The sequence below is a fragment of the Cryptomeria japonica genome, chromosome 10, assembly GCF_030272615.1.
Source record: "Cryptomeria japonica chromosome 10, Sugi_1.0, whole genome shotgun sequence".
NCBI lineage: Eukaryota > Viridiplantae > Streptophyta > Pinopsida > Cupressales > Cupressaceae > Cryptomeria > Cryptomeria japonica.
The window spans coordinates 829178639-829199535 of record NC_081414.1 but is presented as its reverse complement, the minus strand read 5'-3'; the positions used below and the strand labels follow the sequence as shown (position 1 = coordinate 829199535).

The window sequence follows — 20897 nt, the reverse complement described above, 5'->3', positions numbered from 1 at the left end:
CAAAATAAAGAAACTATACATGAATGTAAAATACAATATAATCAATCACACGTAATAAACTAGAAATAAACTAGTTATAGATTAGATATAAACTAGTTGATCAGCTCCACAGAAATCACACAAATGTTGGAACTCGGAAGCAATATAATTAATTACCAGATAAAATTGATTGCTAAACATTATTGTGGCCTAATGCTGCAAAAGAAGTATATAAGCGATGATGTTATATATTAAATACACATTTCAATTTAATAACTCTATTTTCAGTTTAGAACCAGATATAAAATCGCAGAAATCTAAATCCTTCAAGATGGAACTTGAAAATTGGCTGTTTCAGAACTTTCACTTTAGTTTCATTTCTTGTGACATTATCATCTAGTTTTATGTGCATTTTAGTCACAAAAAAATTAAAATCTTTTCTTCCTCAATTTTTGTTATTTTCTGCAATGAATAAAGCCATATCTATTGTTTCTTATTTAACTTCAATTGTTTTGTACATTTTTGTTGAAATTTCATTTAGCAGTCCTGACTAGGATTAGCAACTTGTTGTATGCTTCCATTCTGTTGACTGACTTTGGTCATTTATAGGCACTTCTGTAGTATCTTTCTTAATCATTGCCTGATCTATTTTACCTGTTTCTGAATACCTTTGAGTGAATTGTCCATCCAAGACTTCATAGGTGAGTGTCAAAACTTCTTGTATGCTTCCATCCTGTTGACTGACTTTGGTCATTTATAGGCACTGCTGTAATATCTTTCTCAATCATTGCCTGATCTATTTTACTTGTTTCTGAATACCTTTAAGTGAGATGTCCATCCAAGACTTCTTAGGTGAGTATCACAGCTGCTTGTATGCTTCCATCCTGTTGACTGACTTTAGTCATTTATAGGCACCGCTGTAATAGTTTTCTTAATAATTGCCTGATATATTTTACTTGTTTCTGAATACCTTTAACTGAAACGTCCATCCAATACTTCTTAGGTGAGCGTCTTGTGTCACATACTTTCCATACATACCTGTGCTGTTTATTGGAGCCTTCCTCTCTTGAATGTATTCCTCATTATCCCAAGTGCATTCCATCCTCAACTCCCTTCGCACATATTCTTTCTTTTAGGTATCTCAGTTTTCAGCAAATATAGTTCTGACATAACTGCAAGAATGAAGATGGAGAGTCAGTCCTATTACAAGCTTGAAAGAACAATGATCAGATGCAAGAGTTACAAAAGATAGATTATCTGTTAGATTGGAAGAAAGTATGTAAATATCTTAATTTATGGGAAGATTGGAGATTATAAGTATCAAAATTCTCAAAATTTTAGGAATATAAAATAGAGAACACGGACTATCTGAAAAAGTGAAAAGCTGAGTAACAGTTAAATGTAAATAAAAAAAATGCCTCCTACCAAAAAATTTGAGGAAAAAAAATTATTTAACATGTTTATTGGGAAAAGTTAGGAATTACTATCATCTTTAACAATTTGGAAAATGGTCGCATAGTTGTTGCTGTTTTAGTAATGTAACATTGGCTTGCAAATATAATTGCATCAAACTATCCAAGGGGCAAAACTGGTAAATTTTGTTAGAAAATAGGCCATTCAAATAAATAATTAAATTCCATAACAATAAAGCTTGGAAAAAATAAAGAATTGTGTCTTTACACATTTATGCACTGCCTAAATTGTCTATGGCTTAAGCATGCAAAAGAATTACATAACTCCAAACTTGGGTGGCTTATTCCAGAACATGATATCATCTGCAACATAATTTTCTGAAGCTACACATCTTACATTACTTCAACAATATAGTAGAATACATGATCTACTTCTGCTTATCATTTGCATAATTCCATGTTAAAATAATAAATCCTTTTTTCATACACCTGTAAGATATCCCCATAATATATAAATAATCTAGACAAGTGGAAGAAAGAGCTTTAGAAAAAGTTAACATATTACCTTAGAAGCTTCCCAGTTAATGGTTATTCTAACTGCACCATCTGACATTGATTCATCTTCCATAAAACTTACTGGAATCCATGTCTGCCTCATTTCCATGGGTAAATAGATGCAAACCCTCAAAAGTAATAATTTGATCCTATAACCAAATGTCAAAAAATGGAAATAATTTAATTGCTGATTTATTTGATCAAATAAACAGTTGTTATCAAGCTCCGAATGCCACAACTTGCATGCACAAGCCAAAGCTTGAGGTAGAGAAAAGAAACACCTGATTCATATAACCTGCAAAGACCGGTATGTAATCAGCAACATACATGACAGGAAATACAATGCACAATTTGAACTTTTAAGTTTATCAAAACTGGTAACAAATGAGGAGTTCAGGTTTTGAAAGATAAATAAGAGAAAAGCATTTTTCTATGAAATGGGAAGGGTGAGAGATAACAAAATTTATCTCGACAAAATGTATTTTTGTACTGAACAGCCATATAAAAAGATCAAAAGAATACAAGTGTAACCTAATAAAAAGATCAATAGAGGGGCTTACATACCACACTTAAATGAAGACAAACAGTTCTGCAATGACGAAGATAGAATCAGCAAGAACTAATATTTTCAGAACAAAATGCTGGGATAGTTTCTGCCACTACATTATAACTGAAACAAAGGCATCAGTAACTTAGTATAGTAACAAAAATAAAGCATACGCCAGAACTAAGAACTTGCATATATGTTCAAAGTCAAACACACAGGATGATGAATACCTTAAGATCCAATTTCCAAGAGGTAAATGGGGAGTCTTTTTGCATATTAAAGTATAGTAAATGCACCACTAGGAAAATCACTTTTGATTATTTGGGAACATTCAAAAAAGGAGATCTTTCTCAAATGTCATTGTGCATCATTATACACACACTGTAAGCATAATTGAATATGAATGCCCTGAACAGCTCAGCACAATTGAAAGCATATGCATGTTTTATAACAACTGAAATATTATCTAATTGTCAGTCATGGAAAGATTTATTTCAGTTTTGCATCGTGTAATACATGTATAACTATAATCACATCCAACTTAGATTGTAACGGTTTATTACTGCCCTGCATGAACAGAAGAAGAGCAGATGCACAACATTCTACAAGTCAAAATTAGCACAGAAGTAAATGGAAAAGAAGCAGAGAACCACATTAATGGATGAAACAAATTTCACTTTTCATGAACAGAAAATCACATTAGAAAGGAAAACTGTAATTTTATACCCGCCAGGTAAAAACTTTTCACCACGAGGAAAGAATGGAAAAGTAATTTGACCATCCAGAAAATGTAGAAACCTTGACCTTGGAAATGATTACCATGAACATTTGCTTCTTTGATTTTCTTAAGAATCCACACTTGCAAGTCATGGAAAGCAGAATCACTCTTGTACTTTCAACAATACATTTACAAGGGATCAATTCAACAAAAGCCTCACAAGTTGTGAGATTTCAAACCACTATTGCTGTAAGATCATCAAACACAGTTCTGATTGTAGGCCTTTCTGATGCAGATCGAATGCATTTTAGAGCTATGGCAAGCATATCATCCATTCCTTTGGGAGGTTCCTGGTCCCCGTCACTAGAAAGGAGACTACGATCAAAGCAATCTACTGCCCGCCCTTCTGTTGCCAGTATTCTTACCCAATCTGTAAGGTCAACAACCCCTGAATTTGCAGATATGATATCCCCTGCACTTTTCCCAGTTAAAATCTCCATCAAAATCACACCAAAAGCATATACATCAGCCTTAAATGATGGCTTTGGTTTCTTGGCAGTAGCCAACTCTGGTGCTCGATATCCAAGAGCACCCGCATTCAATATCTGTTCTGTTGTCCCAGCTGATGTCATCAGTAGATGAAGACTATAATCAGCATGCTTTCCATTAAGATCAGGACCATCTAGAAGAACATTTGTTGCTTTCAAATTGCCATGTGATAAGCATACTTCATAATGTAGATAATTCAAACCACGGGCAAGGTCTACAGCAATTTTTAGTCGCTGAGTCCAGTCCAGAGGTGAGATCTTCCCACCTGGCTTTTCTGTACAAGAATTTTGATATTACATATACATTTCATCAAAGTAATGAATTAAACATCATTGAGGAAAACTAACATCACATTTTTTATTTAAGAAAAGACCAGTAAACCGTCGAATTTTAGCAGTATCTACATGTTCAACATCATATCAGCATCCATTAAGAAAGCTAGACAAGTTCAAAAAACTTGCAAAAAAACAAAAATGAAAAGCTCACCTACCAATCATGCAGCACTGCAAATATAAACTCAAAAACTTTTAAAAGGGAATATTTACTCATATAGGAGATCCTTTCACATTTTAAGCATAAGAATTTAATTGCATTAAGTATTTTACTATTTTGAAGTGCTACAATCAGCATAGCTATATGTTTGCACAGAGCAAATATGATTAGTTTCACTTTAACTAGGGAGAAGAGCCAATAATTGATGGGGTTACATTACTTGTGATTCTGTTCAAAAAGTTGAGCCCAATTAATTAAATAAAATCAAGTCCTTCAAAGTGACTTTCAAAGTCAATGTTCAGATATGAAATAGTCAAATTGAACAAGTCATCTCACATAGGTTAATACTTAATAGTGGATGAACTAATGCACAAGCTATGGACCAATTTTATTTTCATTAAATTTAAAATTTGCTGTTATGAATGATTATTAAAAATAGTTTCCCAGATCACTTGAAGACATGAGGCAAAAATCGCATCTTTAGGAATTACTAATCATCCTACTGTATGCATCCAATTGGCTATAATGGCTCCAAATAGGTGTGCCAAGTCCCATCTACATAGCGTGCCCACCCATTGCCATCCCTCTAGCATTTATTGATGTGATAGTTCCTTCAATGAGTACAAGACCCAAAGAAGATCTACAAAAAGATATCATCAACTCATCTCATCAAAGGGAAGAGAAAATAGTAAATGTGCTTACCCACATAATACAAGACACAAGGATGGTCTACAAAAACAATGTCATCAACTCATCTCAATAAAGGGTAAAAAGAATAGTAGATGTACCTTCTAAGTTCTCACATTATTTCCTTTTGATTCATTAACAAGGGAATTTTCTGGATCCCAAAGCCTCTGGGACACAAACAGGAGCCCAATCCCACAGTGTTAGGGACCTGCATATCAGGGGCCATACAAGATTGTGTACAATGTGTCCCATGGTGATTTGAACCTAGGTCACTGTTGTGGCAACACTCAGGCACATCCACTACACATGCCTATGCAAATACTAATCATAATGCAGAAAGTACTATAATTGAAAAGCTAGATAAGGATTTAGGTACTCTGAATCACAATGCAAACTCACTCCTTATCAATTATGAGGGCCAGACAATTATCATGTACTAAGAAATAAGAAGTGCAAAATAGAAGCTGCAAGGTGAATACTAAAAACATCTAGCTGGCCAAGTATAAGAACTAAGTTCAATAAATCCAATCTAAACCAGCTGTTTGAATTTAGTTCAGAATTGCTCGCTGTTCTAAAAATGGGGGAAGCTCTTCTAAAAAAGCATTTATTTTGGATTGTCCATAATAGTTAAAATGCCAACTTTTGGACTGATTCTTGGGATGTACATCCACCTATCATTACATGGCAAAGCCAATTGCCTAAGGGTCTGAATTTCATTCCTGCGATGTGGTTTGCCATCACCCTATGCTCTAAAAATCTAGAAGGAAAGAAAACGTAAAATTTTCTGGCAAGATAACAGGGATATCAGTTATATTTGAGAGAGAATAAAAACAAATATAGCTGAATTTGTAAAGCATAAGATTTGTCTACCTCATATTCTTACTCTGGAATGAAAATATTTATGTAAACAATTCTCGTTGCAACCCAGGACTTCAACAGTGTCTGCTTTTTGACCTAAAAAGAAATATAAGTTGGATTGACCATTGGACAGCTCCTCCCTGGGTATGGTAAGTTGAATTTGTGATGGTACTTCAATGGGCAATCTAGGTCAGGCTAGTATGGGAGGCATTGGTAGATACTCAGATAAATTTGTAGCCTTTTTCTTTGCTGAAAGATTGGGATATACAACTAACAATTTAGCAAAAATTAAAGCAGTTTATATAAGGATGCAAGAGTCTCTCAAACTTGGGGGGCAAAAACTCCAAATTAAATCTGTTTCAAAGTTAATCATCAATTCACTCTCTGATCCTCAGGGATTCCATGGAAAAAATTGGCAAATAAAAAGAGAGTTGGAAAACATTCAAAGCTTGTAGGATAAATTCCAGGAAGTGCAATTTAGCAATGTTCCTAGAGAGCGCAATAGAGTAGTGGGCTCTCAACATCCATAATCTCATTTGTTATGTCCAGCTCCTCACTGGTGGCCACCCAAGCTTCAAGAGGATCTCAGAAAGATTTTCAATCTTGATTTGCCCCAATGATTTCTAATGTGTATCCTTCTCTCTATTTTTCCCAAGTGTGGGCTAATAGTTTTTAGACCTGGCATAGTCAAATATGTAAACGTTGATTTCTTCATAATATGATGAGATTCCTTTAAAAAAAAGAGAGATCAGATTTGAGGCCATTAAATTTTGTAAAAATTTCAGCAAGTCAAAAAGTGCAATTCTATTCCATATTAGTTTTGACAAATAAAAAAGCTAATATTATTATTAGCTTATTAGTAGTGCATGCTACAAGTTAACCCTTTTAAAAAAAAATATTATCATGGTGAGACAAAGCAGGCATTTAAGGCACATACCACATGCACCAAAAGTTTCACTAATCCAAAATCCTGATTTTGGTGGCATGTGCCAGGGTTGATGTGTTAGTATCCCCTCCTCTTTTCCAATGCCAATAAAACATAAAGTTGCCCATGTATAAAATATTCCACATCAAATCAACAACCTTGGAGGTTTGCGTATCAATTTGCTCAATGTACTAAGTTGAAAGACACCTTCAAATACAACCTCAAATGTCCTTACTAATTGTTCAGCAATAATCTACAAGGCTTCTACAAAATCCCCAACAATTTTCTTTGCTATGCCTTGTTTATGTTGTGCCACTCTAATGTGAACTAAAAAAGTGTGTGCAAAGAGTTTGTTTTCACTTCCTAAATCTTGAATGGTGGCAATGCTTTTGTGGAGGTCTCTTATCCTTTGTTAGTCCTAAAGACAAACCACAGAAAACCAAAGTATGATCATCTTTGGTATTTTGAACATGATAAGTATCTTGCTCACCCATAGTTAATATTGGACATTTGTGGATGGAAACTTCCATTCTTCTTGCTGAAATTTGGTGCGGCAGCATATTTAGAAGTTCCTTGAGAAAGTGTATGCCCTAAAATCTTAAAGGATAATACCTCAATGCTCCTAAGAAAGAAGCAAGTGTACCACCATTAGTGTCATCATCTTCAAGATTTAGATGCAGCCCTTGCTCCCTTGCTAAACTTTCAAGCTCTTTAGTTTCTTCCCCCTCATCAAAGACTACCTCAATATAATGTATTCTCCCTTTACACAACCATCAGGAGACACAAATTCTTCCTTCTAGGCTCATTCTTGGTTTCTTCTTCCTTACTTGTCTTGGATTGATGCAGAAGCATCCATAGTGAACAAGCTATTCAGCATAACAAATTAATTTTCTTTAATTTTTGCCTTAGTTTGATGTTTAATGTTGTAGGAGGAATAAATTTTGTAATAAAGGCCAATTTTAATAAATACTTGTGGCCATAGCTTTATAGCCAAGTTTAAATAGGAGATCCAAATTTGAAGTTTATTTCTATTTTGGGGTCATGTTGAGTGGAGTCGACGGCATAGTGGACTGTTATTCTTAGCATGCAAGTGGGTGGAGGTGACAAAGCATCCAGAAGCTTTGAAGGCAATTGTAAGTTGGGAAGATGTCTTTCCCTTGTTTGGGCGTGACTTTTTGGGGGTTACCAGACCTCAGGTTTTGGTAACTATGGTGGTTGAAAGCGAGTTTTAACATTCATTTTATGAATTCCCATTTTCAGATTTTTGGGAAGTTTGAGGGAAAGAAGAAATTTGTCTTTAAAGAAATTGCAGGGGTTTGAAGATAAAGAAATATGATTATGGGTAAATTCCAGGCTTAAAGATTTGAAGCCATGTTGATTTTTATTGCAGGTTGAAGGTTAAGAAGCTAATTTTGCAGCAGGGTGCATAACATGAAGTGTTTTGGCTTGTAATTTCTCTTTGTTATTGTGACAGATTATTATCAGTTTAAATCAGATTTTGGAGTGTTTGTAATGCCTATAAGGCTGCCATGCAATGTATTTGCAGATTTACTATGAAGTTTGTTTCAGGATTGAATTAATGAGAAGTAGTTTGGTGATTTTCTACATTTACTTGAATATCTGAGTTGCATATGTATTTGGTTTGGGTTAAGAGAATACCCTATACAGATTTTAAGTCAAATCAATAGTGATTTGCATGTATGGATTTTTAAGAGGATTTTCACCCCTTCATCATGGATGATAAACTTTTCTAGGATTAAGCATGAAATTGTTTTTGTTTTTTTTTCCCAAAAAAAAACCTTTGATTGCTCCAAAGCTGATGATGTCCTAAGAATTGAACTTATTTGTGGATACTAAAGTCTCCAAGTCGAGAGCCCTCTAAAAAGCGTCTTGTAAGGATAGAGGATCAAAAGATTTTACTAAAGCCTTGAAAGGTTTAGTTGACACTTCAATAAACAAAACAACAAGTCTTCTTTATTGAAAATCTTTAAAATTCATTAACATAATTCTTCACAATTCAAGTCACGCCAACTCTCAAAAATGAACCTTGAGGCCTTTTCTATCAAATCCCTCAATCAACTTTCTATCGAAATCATCATCAAACTTGATGAGGTAGTGTCCCTGAGCAATCAACTCATAATACTACCATTCATGTGCTACTCCAAGGTAAAGAGTAGCAAGTTTGATGACTTCATCTTCTAACATTGGTATGAGTGACAAGTAAATGTCCAAATTTGGTATCCAAAAATAAGTTGTGCACTTGTTACATCCATCAAAGGTAGAAAGTATCAACTTTTCCAAAGCATGTTTAAAAATCCCTTTGATTTGCTTGTGGCCTTGGTTCAAGTCTTGAGCTCTTTCCCAACTCTTTCAAATTCATGAAATTTGTGAGACATCTTATTTTGGATTGCAATTGGAAGTTTTCTATATTCTAGGTAGCAAACAATGATTTTATCTACCATCGGATTCTAAACTTCCACTTCAGAAACTTCTTCCTCCCCATTAAGGAAAGTTGATTGTAAAGGTCTAATTGAGAACCCATTATTGGTTCTCTAGATGTTGTTGGCAATGTTAACGTGATTGTTGACCCTTAGAGAGATTCCTTCATAATACTAGTTTCTTGGCACATTCATCTTATTGTACATCGTATGGATTAATTGAACCAACATATCTATAAGGCATTCTTGAACTTCAAGTTTATTGTACAATGCCTCGGCTGAGTCATCTTCCACCATAGTTCTTTTTCTTTTTCTATAATAAATTTTAGATTTTGTTGTTCTTCCCTCAGCTAATCTGTATGTTTTTTCTCTCTTGGTAATAAGGTGAACTCTTTGTCATTGATAGGTTGGCAAGACCATTAGCTCTAACACCACTGTAATGTCCCTGGCATAATACTTAGCTCAAATTCACCAAATTTTAACAATCAACTCAAATCTTAGCTCTTTCTGATCACCAAGATCTAGATGTGAGCATTTGAAGACTAGAATGAAGACAAAAAACATAACAAGGAACTTACAGGCAGCTATCCAACCAATTTACAAACAATATCAAATTGACAAAATGGATCAACGCAAAAATGGCAGATAACGCTATGCAAATTTCAATCAATGTCGAACTAGCTAATAAAAAACAAAAATGTGTCAATGCCAAAATGGCAGACAATATCATCCAATTTTGATTCAAAGCCAAATTTGTGAATAAAGATATACAAATCTAAAATGGATCCAATGGTATATCGTCCAAAGATCTTTTTAATATAACAATGCTTATACTAATTGGTAGTAAACTGCCAGTTTATTACAAATTTGATGGATAAGTGATTATTACTTTTCTATCAAATCTAAGAATTATGTCAAACAGTTGTCCACCAATCTAAAAATAGACATTTCATCAAACAATTGGAAAGCAAATTGCAAAAAATGTGAATTACCCAATTGATACAATAGGCTATAGAAGAATTTAGCAACTATAATCCATTAGTTGTAGCTGATATAATTTATGCAAATCTCTAAATATAACAACAGTGATCTTCAAAATATCTGATCCAACAAATATGAACTTCCAAAAGAATAAATAACAACACTATTGGTAATCACTGTAAACTAGAGATTTTTATATCAGATGAAATCATACCGATAATCAATTTTCTGCCAATGAAATATTGGTGGGCTACTCATCAGATTTCCAGCAGAAAGAGTAGGCAAGAGTAAGCTGCAATCTCCTTTTTTAAAACCAAATGTAATTTCCCCACTTTGAAATTGAATTTAATGGTAAATATTAATAATAAAATTTAAATTTAAAAGAATTAAAATGAAAATATAAAAGAATAATTAAAAAAAATTAAAAATTTAATTTAGTTAATGAATGGACAAAAGGCATGAAATGATAAGTTGTGACTCTCTCAAATATGAGGTATAAAAGGGAGAAGAGAGCCTCATTTGAGGGGGGATAATTTGGGAATCAGAAATGTAGATTTGATTTAATAAGAAGTGCAGATCTGATTGTGAAAGGCCGTGTCCCTTTCAAAGGGCAGAAATAATGAAGAGTTGCACTCTTTCAAAGAGTGCTAAGAGTGCTAATGGTGAAAGAGTGTCTCTTGCCAAAGGGCATACATGATGAAGAGGTGTGACCTCTCCCTCACATTGAGATATATAACGGAAAGGGGTCAAATCATCCAGTAACATCACTATCGATCAGTTCAGATCAGAACTGTTATTAAGTTACAGGCAGTAACACCTTTGTTCTTGGTGGTATGCATAGGAATGGGCTTAATATGTATGTTTAATACGAAAGCTTATAAATGTTCATACTGTGATATCCCCCCACCCCTCCCCCCCCAAATATTCTGGTTAGAGGACTTTTGAATATATTCACGTTTTATTATAAGCAACCGATAATGATTGCAATTAAGGGTATTGCTGCCTTAAGGAAGGACAATCAGATCGAAGAATGATTAGTTAAATTAGTGATAGGATCCTTAAACAAACAACCAATAATGATTGACACGACAAAGCAATAACAATAGAGGAGATTATCAAGGCTGCCAGCAGGAATAGGAAACAGGAGCAAGCAGTGACAGGTACATATTTGGTACTTTCTGATCTAATACTATAATATGATAAAACACCATCTTCCATATCATAATCATATTTGTATATCACTGAATCTGAACTGCTGAATGTAAAGTTATTTAAATTGATGGCAATAATAACATAAAAATGAAAAAGCAATTTAAAGACAATTTCACATCATATCACTGTTTTAACACAATATATATTTACATCTCTGTCAATGAACCCAAGGATGAACGAGGCAATCAAATTCAGTTTGCAGAATTTGTTATCATATTGTAAGGGAATAATGGCAGATAATGGTTAATATAAATTAATACTAACAGGAAGCATTAATGACAATATAATGTAATGGGATTTGTGACAACTATGATTATCATAATAGAATTAAATAATGAATATAATTGGAATAACATAAATGGTTCATTACATACAAGGGACCCTCTCTCAAGTACGCCACTCCATAGTGGATGCCTAACCCCTGCCACATGGAGCCAAGGGGGATGTAGCATCTGCTCTTGGGCTTAAGAGAGGAGGTGGTTGAGATAAGGTGGAATGGCGATAGGACACCTCACTGGGCACGCCACTCCATGATGGATGCTTAACACCTGCCACATGGAGCCAAGAGAGATGTAGCATCTGCTCTTGGGCCTAGGGTGGAAGGTCTCTTGGACACCCTATCCAACCAGCCTACCCTAGTGCACTAAGAAATTGGATAATAAAGAATGGCAACTAACCTACAATCTGAACGAATATAATACTAATGGTAATTAATACATTAAAAATTTATATCACTCGATCTAATTCATTAGCATATGTTTCAGTTTATAAGTATTACTTCATATATGTGCTCTAATTTTGTGTTGCAGGAAAACAGTATACAAAGGTACTCCCATAAACTTAATTACCTATTTTAGATTTGGGCAAATTTAGGTTAATTTAAAGTATAACTAATTAGGGGACATGACACCAAACAGCAGCAAATTATATTATAATACTTTCCTTTTAAGAATCACACCATTCCAATTCGTGCAATTCACTGGAAATTTCAATATGGTGTGTCCAAAAAGAAGAGGTTGTGGCCACATACAAATAATCTCAAATATGCTGCAATAAGGTAACAAAGATGGTACAGCAGCAATAAATTAATCACAAATTCACAAACTGAAAACAACACAGAGAAGTAGAAACATGCCAAACTTTCTTTTTGTATTTTCTAAATATCCAAACCACAAAATGAAATAGAAATCTAAAATCTAGAAAATTTGAAAATATATCTCAAAACCATAACCAGAATCTGGAACCCAAACAACAAATACCAATTACCGAAAAATTGAATGCATTCAACATATTGGTGATCTCTGGATAAACTCGCTCAATTGGCTAAGATAGTTTTCATCCCCAAAAACCAACTTGCCAAAGGGTGTTCATTCTCAACCAAAAGAAGAATTCAAATTCATTCTCTAAAAGAAGAAAATCATAAAATGGGCAAGAAGACTCTTCTTCGTGTCCAAACCTCCTTTACAACTTCCAAGGGAATATATATGTGTGTGTATAATATATAGATATATAGATAGATACATATGCATACATACATACATACATAAGCGCACGCACATATATATACACACATATACACATATCCTCAAAGTTATCAACTATTAAAATGTAATTTTAATCATTCACTTATAGAACCTTGGGTCTAGAAACACTTTTAAAACTTACTAATAACAACCTTTTTAAATATAACATAAAGTTACTTTTCAACAACTTAGATTTAATTATTTAATTATTCTCCTGTTTCCCACCCCATTAGCCTAAAAGAAAAAATTAGGAAATATGCTAAGGGTCTTCATTAGTTTTACATTAGAAAAGGGGACATGCCAGATGGCAAGCAAAAACTGATTAGTCTAGTCACAATTCAATGAGTTTGCACTTTTTTAATTAGAACTTAGCTACAAACTTGCATCATCTTACTTTTGTATAGTACAGATCAAATGGAAATCCATCAACAATAATGGATAAAAAATAGCTAAATTGCCTTGAATATGCAAAAAAGATGAACAAAAAATAATTATGGCCAGTTTAAAGATGTGTCTTCCTAGCTAGAAATGTATGGCATATCTCCATCAAGTCCAAAGCACTGACTGTGAGTGCCGCCTATATCTCTGCAGTCAGCACTAGTTCCTTAACTTATATTTGATACTCTATCATTGCGTATTAAATTTCAAGATATGCTTTATAGTCATAACAGCATATATGTAAAGCCAAGGAAAAATTAATATTTCAAAGAAAATGAGAGAATTGACAATAGATAGAAGATAAATTGGGAATTCAACTGCTAGTTCATGCAAGGAGCATTCTGTAATTCAAAAAATATCAATGAATCAAAGTCAAACAAAGAAAATCCAAAGGAAGTGGAAGGCCTTACCATAGATATGACTAGCTAGATTTTCTGCACTCATATAGTCTGATAAAATGAGTTTTTCATGCTCCCGTTGTCCCCAATAATAACCCCTTAAAGAAACTAGGTTTGGATGCCTAATGTTCGCAAACTTCTTTGCTTCCCTTGCAAATTCCTTTCTGTGCTTAGCCAAGCCCTCCCTCAGCCACTTCACTCTCAAAACATGTCCATTGTCTAGAGTGGCTTTATAGGAGGTACCATGACTGCTTCTCCCCAAAACCTCAGCAGGCGCACGAGACAGCTCCTCAGCTGTGAATGATAATGTATTATCCAGAAAGAAGAGATCCCCAGCCAACCGATCAGGTGATTGAACATTCAAGATAACTGGGTGCTCTGAAGTGAATGAATCATCAGACTGTGGAGGTGATGATAAGTAACTCTGTGATCCAGGTAAAGACCTTTTCTTATTATTTGAAGATGAAATATCTGCAGTGCTACTAGTCTTCACAGAATCAAGACCCTTGGCTTTAACATCTGAAGTTTCTTGTACTGCAGCCTCAGTGGTGAGTCCTTTGGGCACAGCAGATGTAAGCCTCTTATCAGGAACTAGCAAATTATCTGCTGAAAATTTCAAGGGCACTGGAGGTGAAGGATCCACATCTTTATGAAATTCATAATACCCAGCACTAGAAGGTTGTCCTCTGTTTCTGTCTTTTGTATCAACTTTCTCGCCAAAGTCAACATATCTACTAAAGTGTTGCGTGGGTGAATTTCTTCTGTAGTACAGAAACAGAGCAAGGGCAACAAGTAGCGCAGATCCAGCAGTACACACTCCAATTATTATTGCTTTAACATCTGCTCCGAGGCCCTTCTCATGTCTCCCCTTCCCATTGATCTCAGGTCCCCTACCATGTGAACCAGAAACAGAAGGAAAAATCAAATGAACATTGCCTGGATAAAATGAGGAATATGGGAACTTTCTCAAGTTTTCTGGAACATAACCTGACAAGTCATTATAAGATAGATTCAATGCTTTTAAATTGGCAGAAAGCTTGTTTGGTATTTTCCCTGTTAATTGGTTGCAACAAAGGTTAAGATTCGTCAAAGCATAAAGCTTACTGACTTCCCTTGGTATACTACCTGAAAATTGATTTCCTGCCAGATTCAGTGACCTGAGACTATCGATGTCACCAATTTCTCGGGGAATGAAACTATTCAGTTGGTTGTTTGAAAGATCAAGTGATTCCAAGGGTGAATAGTTTACCACTGCCAGTAATGTTACAGGACTAATTGGTTGAACATTCTGTAGAGGTATTCTCCCTGTAAAGTTGTTTCTAGACAAGTGTAAATGTGCCAAGGTAGGTGAGGTAAAAAGGTTCGTCAAAAGAGGCCCATTTAGCAGGTTGAAGCCAAGGTCAATAGTTCTAATCCTAGAATATGTCCCTAGCACAAGAGGAAGAGGACCCACTAGGGCATTGTGTGATAAATTCAGATAGGTCAATCTTAAAAATGTCGAAGTATCATTAGGCAAGGACCCAGTAAATGAATTCTGACTCAGATCAATCATTTCCAAGTCATTCCCCCACATCAGAGACAAACTCCCAGATAGATTGTTATTGCTCAAATCCACAACTGCACAGCTACCAAATTTTTGTGGCAATGGACCAGATAGAAGATTTGAAGAAAGATTGAGAATGTTAAGGGATTTTGATGTGATCGTATTCATCATGAAACCTGCAATATAAATAAGTCATAACGAATTAGGAAGCTATGGGAAAACAAAATCTGCAATATAACACATGTCAAATCTCCTTTGCCTATCATATTGCTTAGTTAACCTGAAATTAACATAATGCATACTGTTCTTCTAAAACAGCCTAGCCATTCATCACATAAGAACTTTGCAATGTCAATGAAACAGACAATTGCTTTCCAATATTACCATTCACAAATTCCTTTGAGATAAGATTTATAGTGCAGGGCAGACACATAAAGGCATCAATAATACACACCACACTGTAAAAGAAATCACAACGTAATCCAGATACCAGCAACATCAGAAGCCTGGGTATCTTATCATTTAGCAATTTAGCCGTAGCAGTATGAGCAAATAGTTAACAGTACTCTAACCAAGAGCCCAAGTGCAACTGAGTTTGACTTAACTCCCTGGAAAAACAAGCAGAATTTACATGCTTACCTAGATATTGTGAACTTTCACACTAAGTATGAAACTGAAACTGAAATTAAAGCTAAATATGAAATGTAGGTACTTTGAGATGACATTCAGTTAAATCTTTGAAAAGGCTTTCACTGATCGCCAGATTAAGGATCATGATTTGATTTGTCAGCAGTTCCCCTATCAGTGCCCTTCAACTATGCATAGGCCATGAACAATATGGACACAATTATATGGTGTACTTTATGCATGAATAAAAGTTAGAATTCATTAATCAAGAGAATGAGACTATCCATTATTAGTGAGAAAATAACATCACAAAACAATAACCAAAAAACCATACCATTTAGAAAGCAGAATGATTGAAGAACAACCCTCAGGGATAGAAATAAAAATGACAAACAACACATTTTGAAAATATCGCCTTTAATTCTTTTACCTACACACTTATTTTCAATGGGAACATGATACAGCAGTAACACATATACAGATGGATAATAAGACAATGCGAAAGAAAGGAAATGATAGGAAAGTAAAGCTCCTAGTGATGAAGGCATGGGTTCACTGACATTGAGAGAATTAAACAATAGTACGCAGAGAGAAAAATCTTGCACATGAACAACTACACAAAAAACACGTTGCTAAATTTACAAAGAATACAAGAAGCTCTGTAGATGCAGAAGAAAATTCTCCAAAAGACAAAAGATAGGATAATCTCTAACAGTAACAGGGTAACTGTAGTTAAATGGAGGACCAAACCTCTGGTTCCCCACATTGGACATCCTGGTCATCTTTGCTTCACAATGCAGACTCTGTTTTGACAAACTTCAACACTAACTATCAGAGTAGAAGAGTTGCTCACTGTGGTTTCCATGCTAATTTGCATCAAATTCAGTTAAGTGGTTCTATGCATAAGTCATATTATTTTCTAAAATTTGTTACTCTATTACAATCACCAAAACTCCGAAACTCGGCAGAAACACAGCAAATCCTGAGTTTTTCTTCAAACATTACACTACATTACAAATAATTCTTAGTCAATAAAATGAAAAGATTAGCCAACAAATTCTGTACTTTAAATTGTTCCATTCCTTAAAAATATTTCAAAAAAAAATTCTATTAGAGATGTAGATTGGTGTATTTGAAACTATGAAACAACCCTTAGACTAACTGGGAAAAAGTCCTCCATACAATGAGCACTAAATTAATTGTGCTTACCTGAAAGGCTGTTGTGGCTGAGATCCAGTTCCTTTAAAGCCAAAGTATCGTCTACAAAAAGTGCATCTGGCAAATTACCAGAAAATTTATTACCACCAAGCCGTAACGTCTCAAGGCCATAAGCAAATTCGAACGAAGGAAGCTTTCCTGATAGCTGATTGTTGCTGACATCAAGAACTCTCAGGTTCGCAAAAGAACTTGAATGATAATCAAGCAAGCTTCCAACAAGCTGATTATTGCTGAGATTTAGATACTGAAGCTGGCTGAGTCCAGATTCATGGGACAACATCTGTGAAAGGGTTCCAGAGAACTGGTTATCGCTGAAATCAATGTGCTCCAAATTTTGCAGCCCCATGACACCATTATCAATGATACCAGATAACTGATTTGAATGTAAATCGATCCAACGCAGCTCCCTGAGCTTTCCCAAACCATCTGGTATCTTTTCAGACAGCTTATTTGATGACAAGTTAAGATAAACTAGGCGTTCAAGGGCAACAATGGCACTGGGGATTCTTCCATTGAATAAATTGTTTGAAATATCAAAGTACTGAAGAGATGAAAGTGAATGCAGCTGCGCATCCAGCTTACCTAAATAGACAATCCAATGAAACATTACAAAAAACATCCAAATAGCAACTTTGAGATTGTTGACAAAAGCTTTCATTTTTTAAACATGTGTATCTGTAAACAATTGAGTTCAATCTGCTTTACTGGAAACACTCATCAATGAAAGACAAAAATTTAGGAAAAAAAAATACTGACTAAAATACTTTAGATTATTTAAAAGAACATAGTTTACATTTTGGAAATATATGCTTGTAAACAACTCTGTTACATCCACTTGTGACTTTACTAGAAATATTTATGCTAAAGGGAAGTAAAAAGAACATGATTATAATCTTAGTGAAGTAATTTATCAAAATTTAAAATGCAACAAAGCTTTAAAGAAAAAGATGAAGAGTTAAAAGTTTTGAAATTATTTCCATACGTTCTCATTTTTGAAGCACACATCTGGAAACAAATGTGCTCAATCCACTCAATCCACTTTTCTTGAAACATATATGCTAAATTAAAGTGGGTTAAACACTTCTATGAATCCGGACACAATTGTGTTCAATCCACTTTACTGTAAACATTTACAGAAAAATAAAGTAGATTCAACATATTTGTTCTAAGGCATATATTTGAATAGAATGATTGAAGAGACAAAGCTTTAAGAAAACATGTATCTGGAAACAATTATATTCAATTCACTTTAGAGGAATCGTATATGCTAAAGTAAAGTATAGATTGAACGCAGATATGAACCTGGTAAGTTGGAAAAAATCGTGTTTAATTCACTTTACTGCAAACCTATATGGCAAAGTAAACTGGATTGGACACAGTTGTTCCAAAGCTTTAAGAGAACGATACAGGATGAAAAATTTCAGATTACTTTCATGGAATCTCATTTGTCAGGCATTTATTTAACAGCAGTTGTCACAATCAAGTAGAAACATAAGACTTAAGTAGATTGAACATTCATAAATCTTCAAATTTGTGTTGGTTGCAGTAAAGTAAAATGGATTGAAGACAGTTATAAATATGACTCAATTATGTCGAGTACACGTCAAAGTATAGTGGATGGAATAAAGTTATGAATCCGGACGCAATTGTGTTCGTTTCACTTTGCTGGAAGCATAGACGCAAGAATAAACTGGACCAAAACCAGATACGAATCTGGAGACAGCCGTGTTCATTCTACTATACTGGAAACATTCGCGGCTACAGTATGGCATACAACACAGTCATGAATCCGGGTAAAACTGAGTTCCGTGCACCTAACTGGAAACATCTACGCTAAAGTGGATTGCACAACAACTTTGAATCTGGACACAATTGTTTTCAATCCACTTTACTAGAAACATAGGTGCTAAAAGTAAAGGGGATTGAACACACGTGATGATTTATCAGGATTCAACTAACTGGAAACATCTACGCTAAAGTGGATTGCACAACAACTTTGAATCTGGACACAATTGTTTCAATCCACTTTACTAGAAACGAAGGCGCTAAAGTAAAGGGGCTTGAACACACGTGATGATTTATCAGGATTCAACAGCTTAGTTTTGTGTTAATCTTCACCTACTAATATTATTGAGTAGCTTTACAAATCCGGACACAATTCTGTGCAGTTCGTTTAATTAGAAACATATATGGAGGGGTGAAGTAAATTGAACACAGCTTTTAGGAGATAAATATTTAAAAGATGCCAAAGGTTGAACCTTTGTCAAAACGGCTGAAACAAAGTCCGTAAAAGAGTATTTAAATGAAACAATTAAAATGCAGCTCGGTACAGAGGTTACCTGATAATTTATTGTTGGAAAAGGACAAATTGGACAGCATTTTCATGCCTCCAAGAGCTCCCAGCTTAATTTCACCTGTAAGATTACGGTTGGCAAGGTTAATGCCGGTGACGAGCCCCCCAGAGCACTGGATCCCATCCCAGTTTACAGGGCAGCCATTGGAGTCCACAGACGCAACCTTCCAAGACTGCAGCGCAAACCCTCGCATGCCCTTAGTCAGCTCCACAAGCGCCGAAACGTCGCTCGACGAGGCGGCGGCGTGTCCACGAGCCAAGAACAAGAAAACAGTGATCATAAAGGGGAGCCGTATTATCGCCATGCCCGCTACTGGCGAGCTTCCTCGCAATGTGACCCTGACGCTGGTGCTCAAACCTTCAAGCTCCTACACTGTACTCCTAACTATTCTTCAGCTGTCAAGAAGAAGAAAATGAAAAACAACAAGAAGAAAACCTCTTGCACAATGTAGCTCCAGCATTAGATCCGCCGCGACTCAAACCAGAGACGTGCAGCGTTGCCCTTCCGGGCGCCATTTCAGTCTTCCCCTTACTTTTGAGCTCATCAATTTTTAATGTTTTCCCGAGGGTTTGCTCTGCTGTCTTCTTCTCCTACCAGTATGTGACATTCAATCAATCATTCAGTTTTAAGAATAAAAATCCATAAAGGTAGTCAAAATTTAGTTATTTATTTTGTACTCCGCCCGGTTTTCGAAATACCGGCAGTATCCGCCGACATATGCCGCCGCCGGCAACGTTATGAGACAGGTAAGAGATAACCGCGTCCTTTAACAGTGCAGGCGGCCTGTCCAGATTCTAACCCGCGACCTCTCACGTCACACATATTCTGTAATTTCGACATTGCCGACCTTCATTCGTTGGCAGTGTGCGGGAATAAAAGCACTCGGAGCTTTACAGGTTGATTCGATTCTGTCATGTGACGGCAAAGTCCGACCGTAAAAGCCGTCCGTACGTTCCTTTGACGGTGGCTTTAATAAACAAACGTATCTGCCAAGGAAAACGAGATGATGGACAAGGAAGAAAATGATGTGCCTTTTGGACGCTTACGATAGCTGTCAGATCTACATATCTCGTCAAGTAACGTTAACTGTTACTTTACTGAGTGGAGTCCAACTTGACGGGGACTATCGCCGTCAATAGTGACGAACTAACACTGACGACTTTTTTCGGTTTGAAATTTATCTGCCAGCTGTCCGGCAGAAAAAGAGTGCCGGTAAATTCCGAGATTTTTGGAGAAAGGTAACGGGCCTATAACACCGGGTACTATGCTGTACGACCACGAATTTCTCCCACTACTTGGGATCAACTCCTCATCGTCCGATGTGCGTGGAACGTGCCGGAATATGCTTGCTTCGCTAAGATTCCGGGCAACTTTACTTCCGTTCATGGCGCCACTTATAAGTAGTGGGAGGGCTCGATTTTCTTTTAAATGCGCTTTTGTTGG

The 20897-nt window shown here is 35.5% G+C and overlaps 1 protein-coding gene across 4 annotated transcripts; it reads right to left on the bottom strand.

Annotated features, from left to right (window-relative positions):
* Nucleotides 1–447: 447 nt before the first annotated feature.
* Nucleotides 448–20393, bottom strand: LOC131076895 (LRR receptor-like serine/threonine-protein kinase GHR1). 4 transcript variants are annotated; one of them, XR_009113499.2, is made up of 7 exons: nucleotides 19440–20393; nucleotides 17092–17682; nucleotides 13725–15431; nucleotides 3313–4034; nucleotides 2511–2616; nucleotides 1957–2241; nucleotides 448–1151 (listed from the first exon to the last, which is right to left on the bottom strand). XR_009113499.2 is itself a non-coding variant. In XM_058014240.2 (4 exons), the coding sequence occupies exons 1-4, from the start codon at nucleotides 19756–19758 to the stop codon at nucleotides 3445–3447; spliced, it is 3207 nt and encodes a 1068-aa protein (XP_057870223.1). In that variant the 5' UTR covers nucleotides 19759–20393; the 3' UTR covers nucleotides 3293–3444. The 4 variants fall into 4 exon arrangements, 1 of the variants encoding a protein (XP_057870223.1); XR_009113500.2 differs by lacking the exon at nucleotides 2511–2616; XR_009113501.2 differs by lacking the exon at nucleotides 2511–2616 and having other exon boundaries at nucleotides 1957–2095.
* Between the last annotated feature and the right edge of the window lie 504 nt (nucleotides 20394–20897).

Coding starts and splice junctions, on each gene's coding strand:
- LOC131076895 (XM_058014240.2), bottom strand. CDS start 19,758: ATGGCGATAATACGGCTCCCCTTTATGATCACTGTTTTCTTGTTCTTG. Junction 15,432..17,091: donor CAGCCACAACAGCCTTTCAG/GTAAGCACAATT, acceptor TTTATATTGCAG/GTTTCATGATGAATACGATC. Junction 4,035..13,724: donor TCTAGCTAGTCATATCTATG/GTAAGGCCTTCC, acceptor ATTCTTGTACAG/AAAAGCCAGGTGGGAAGATC.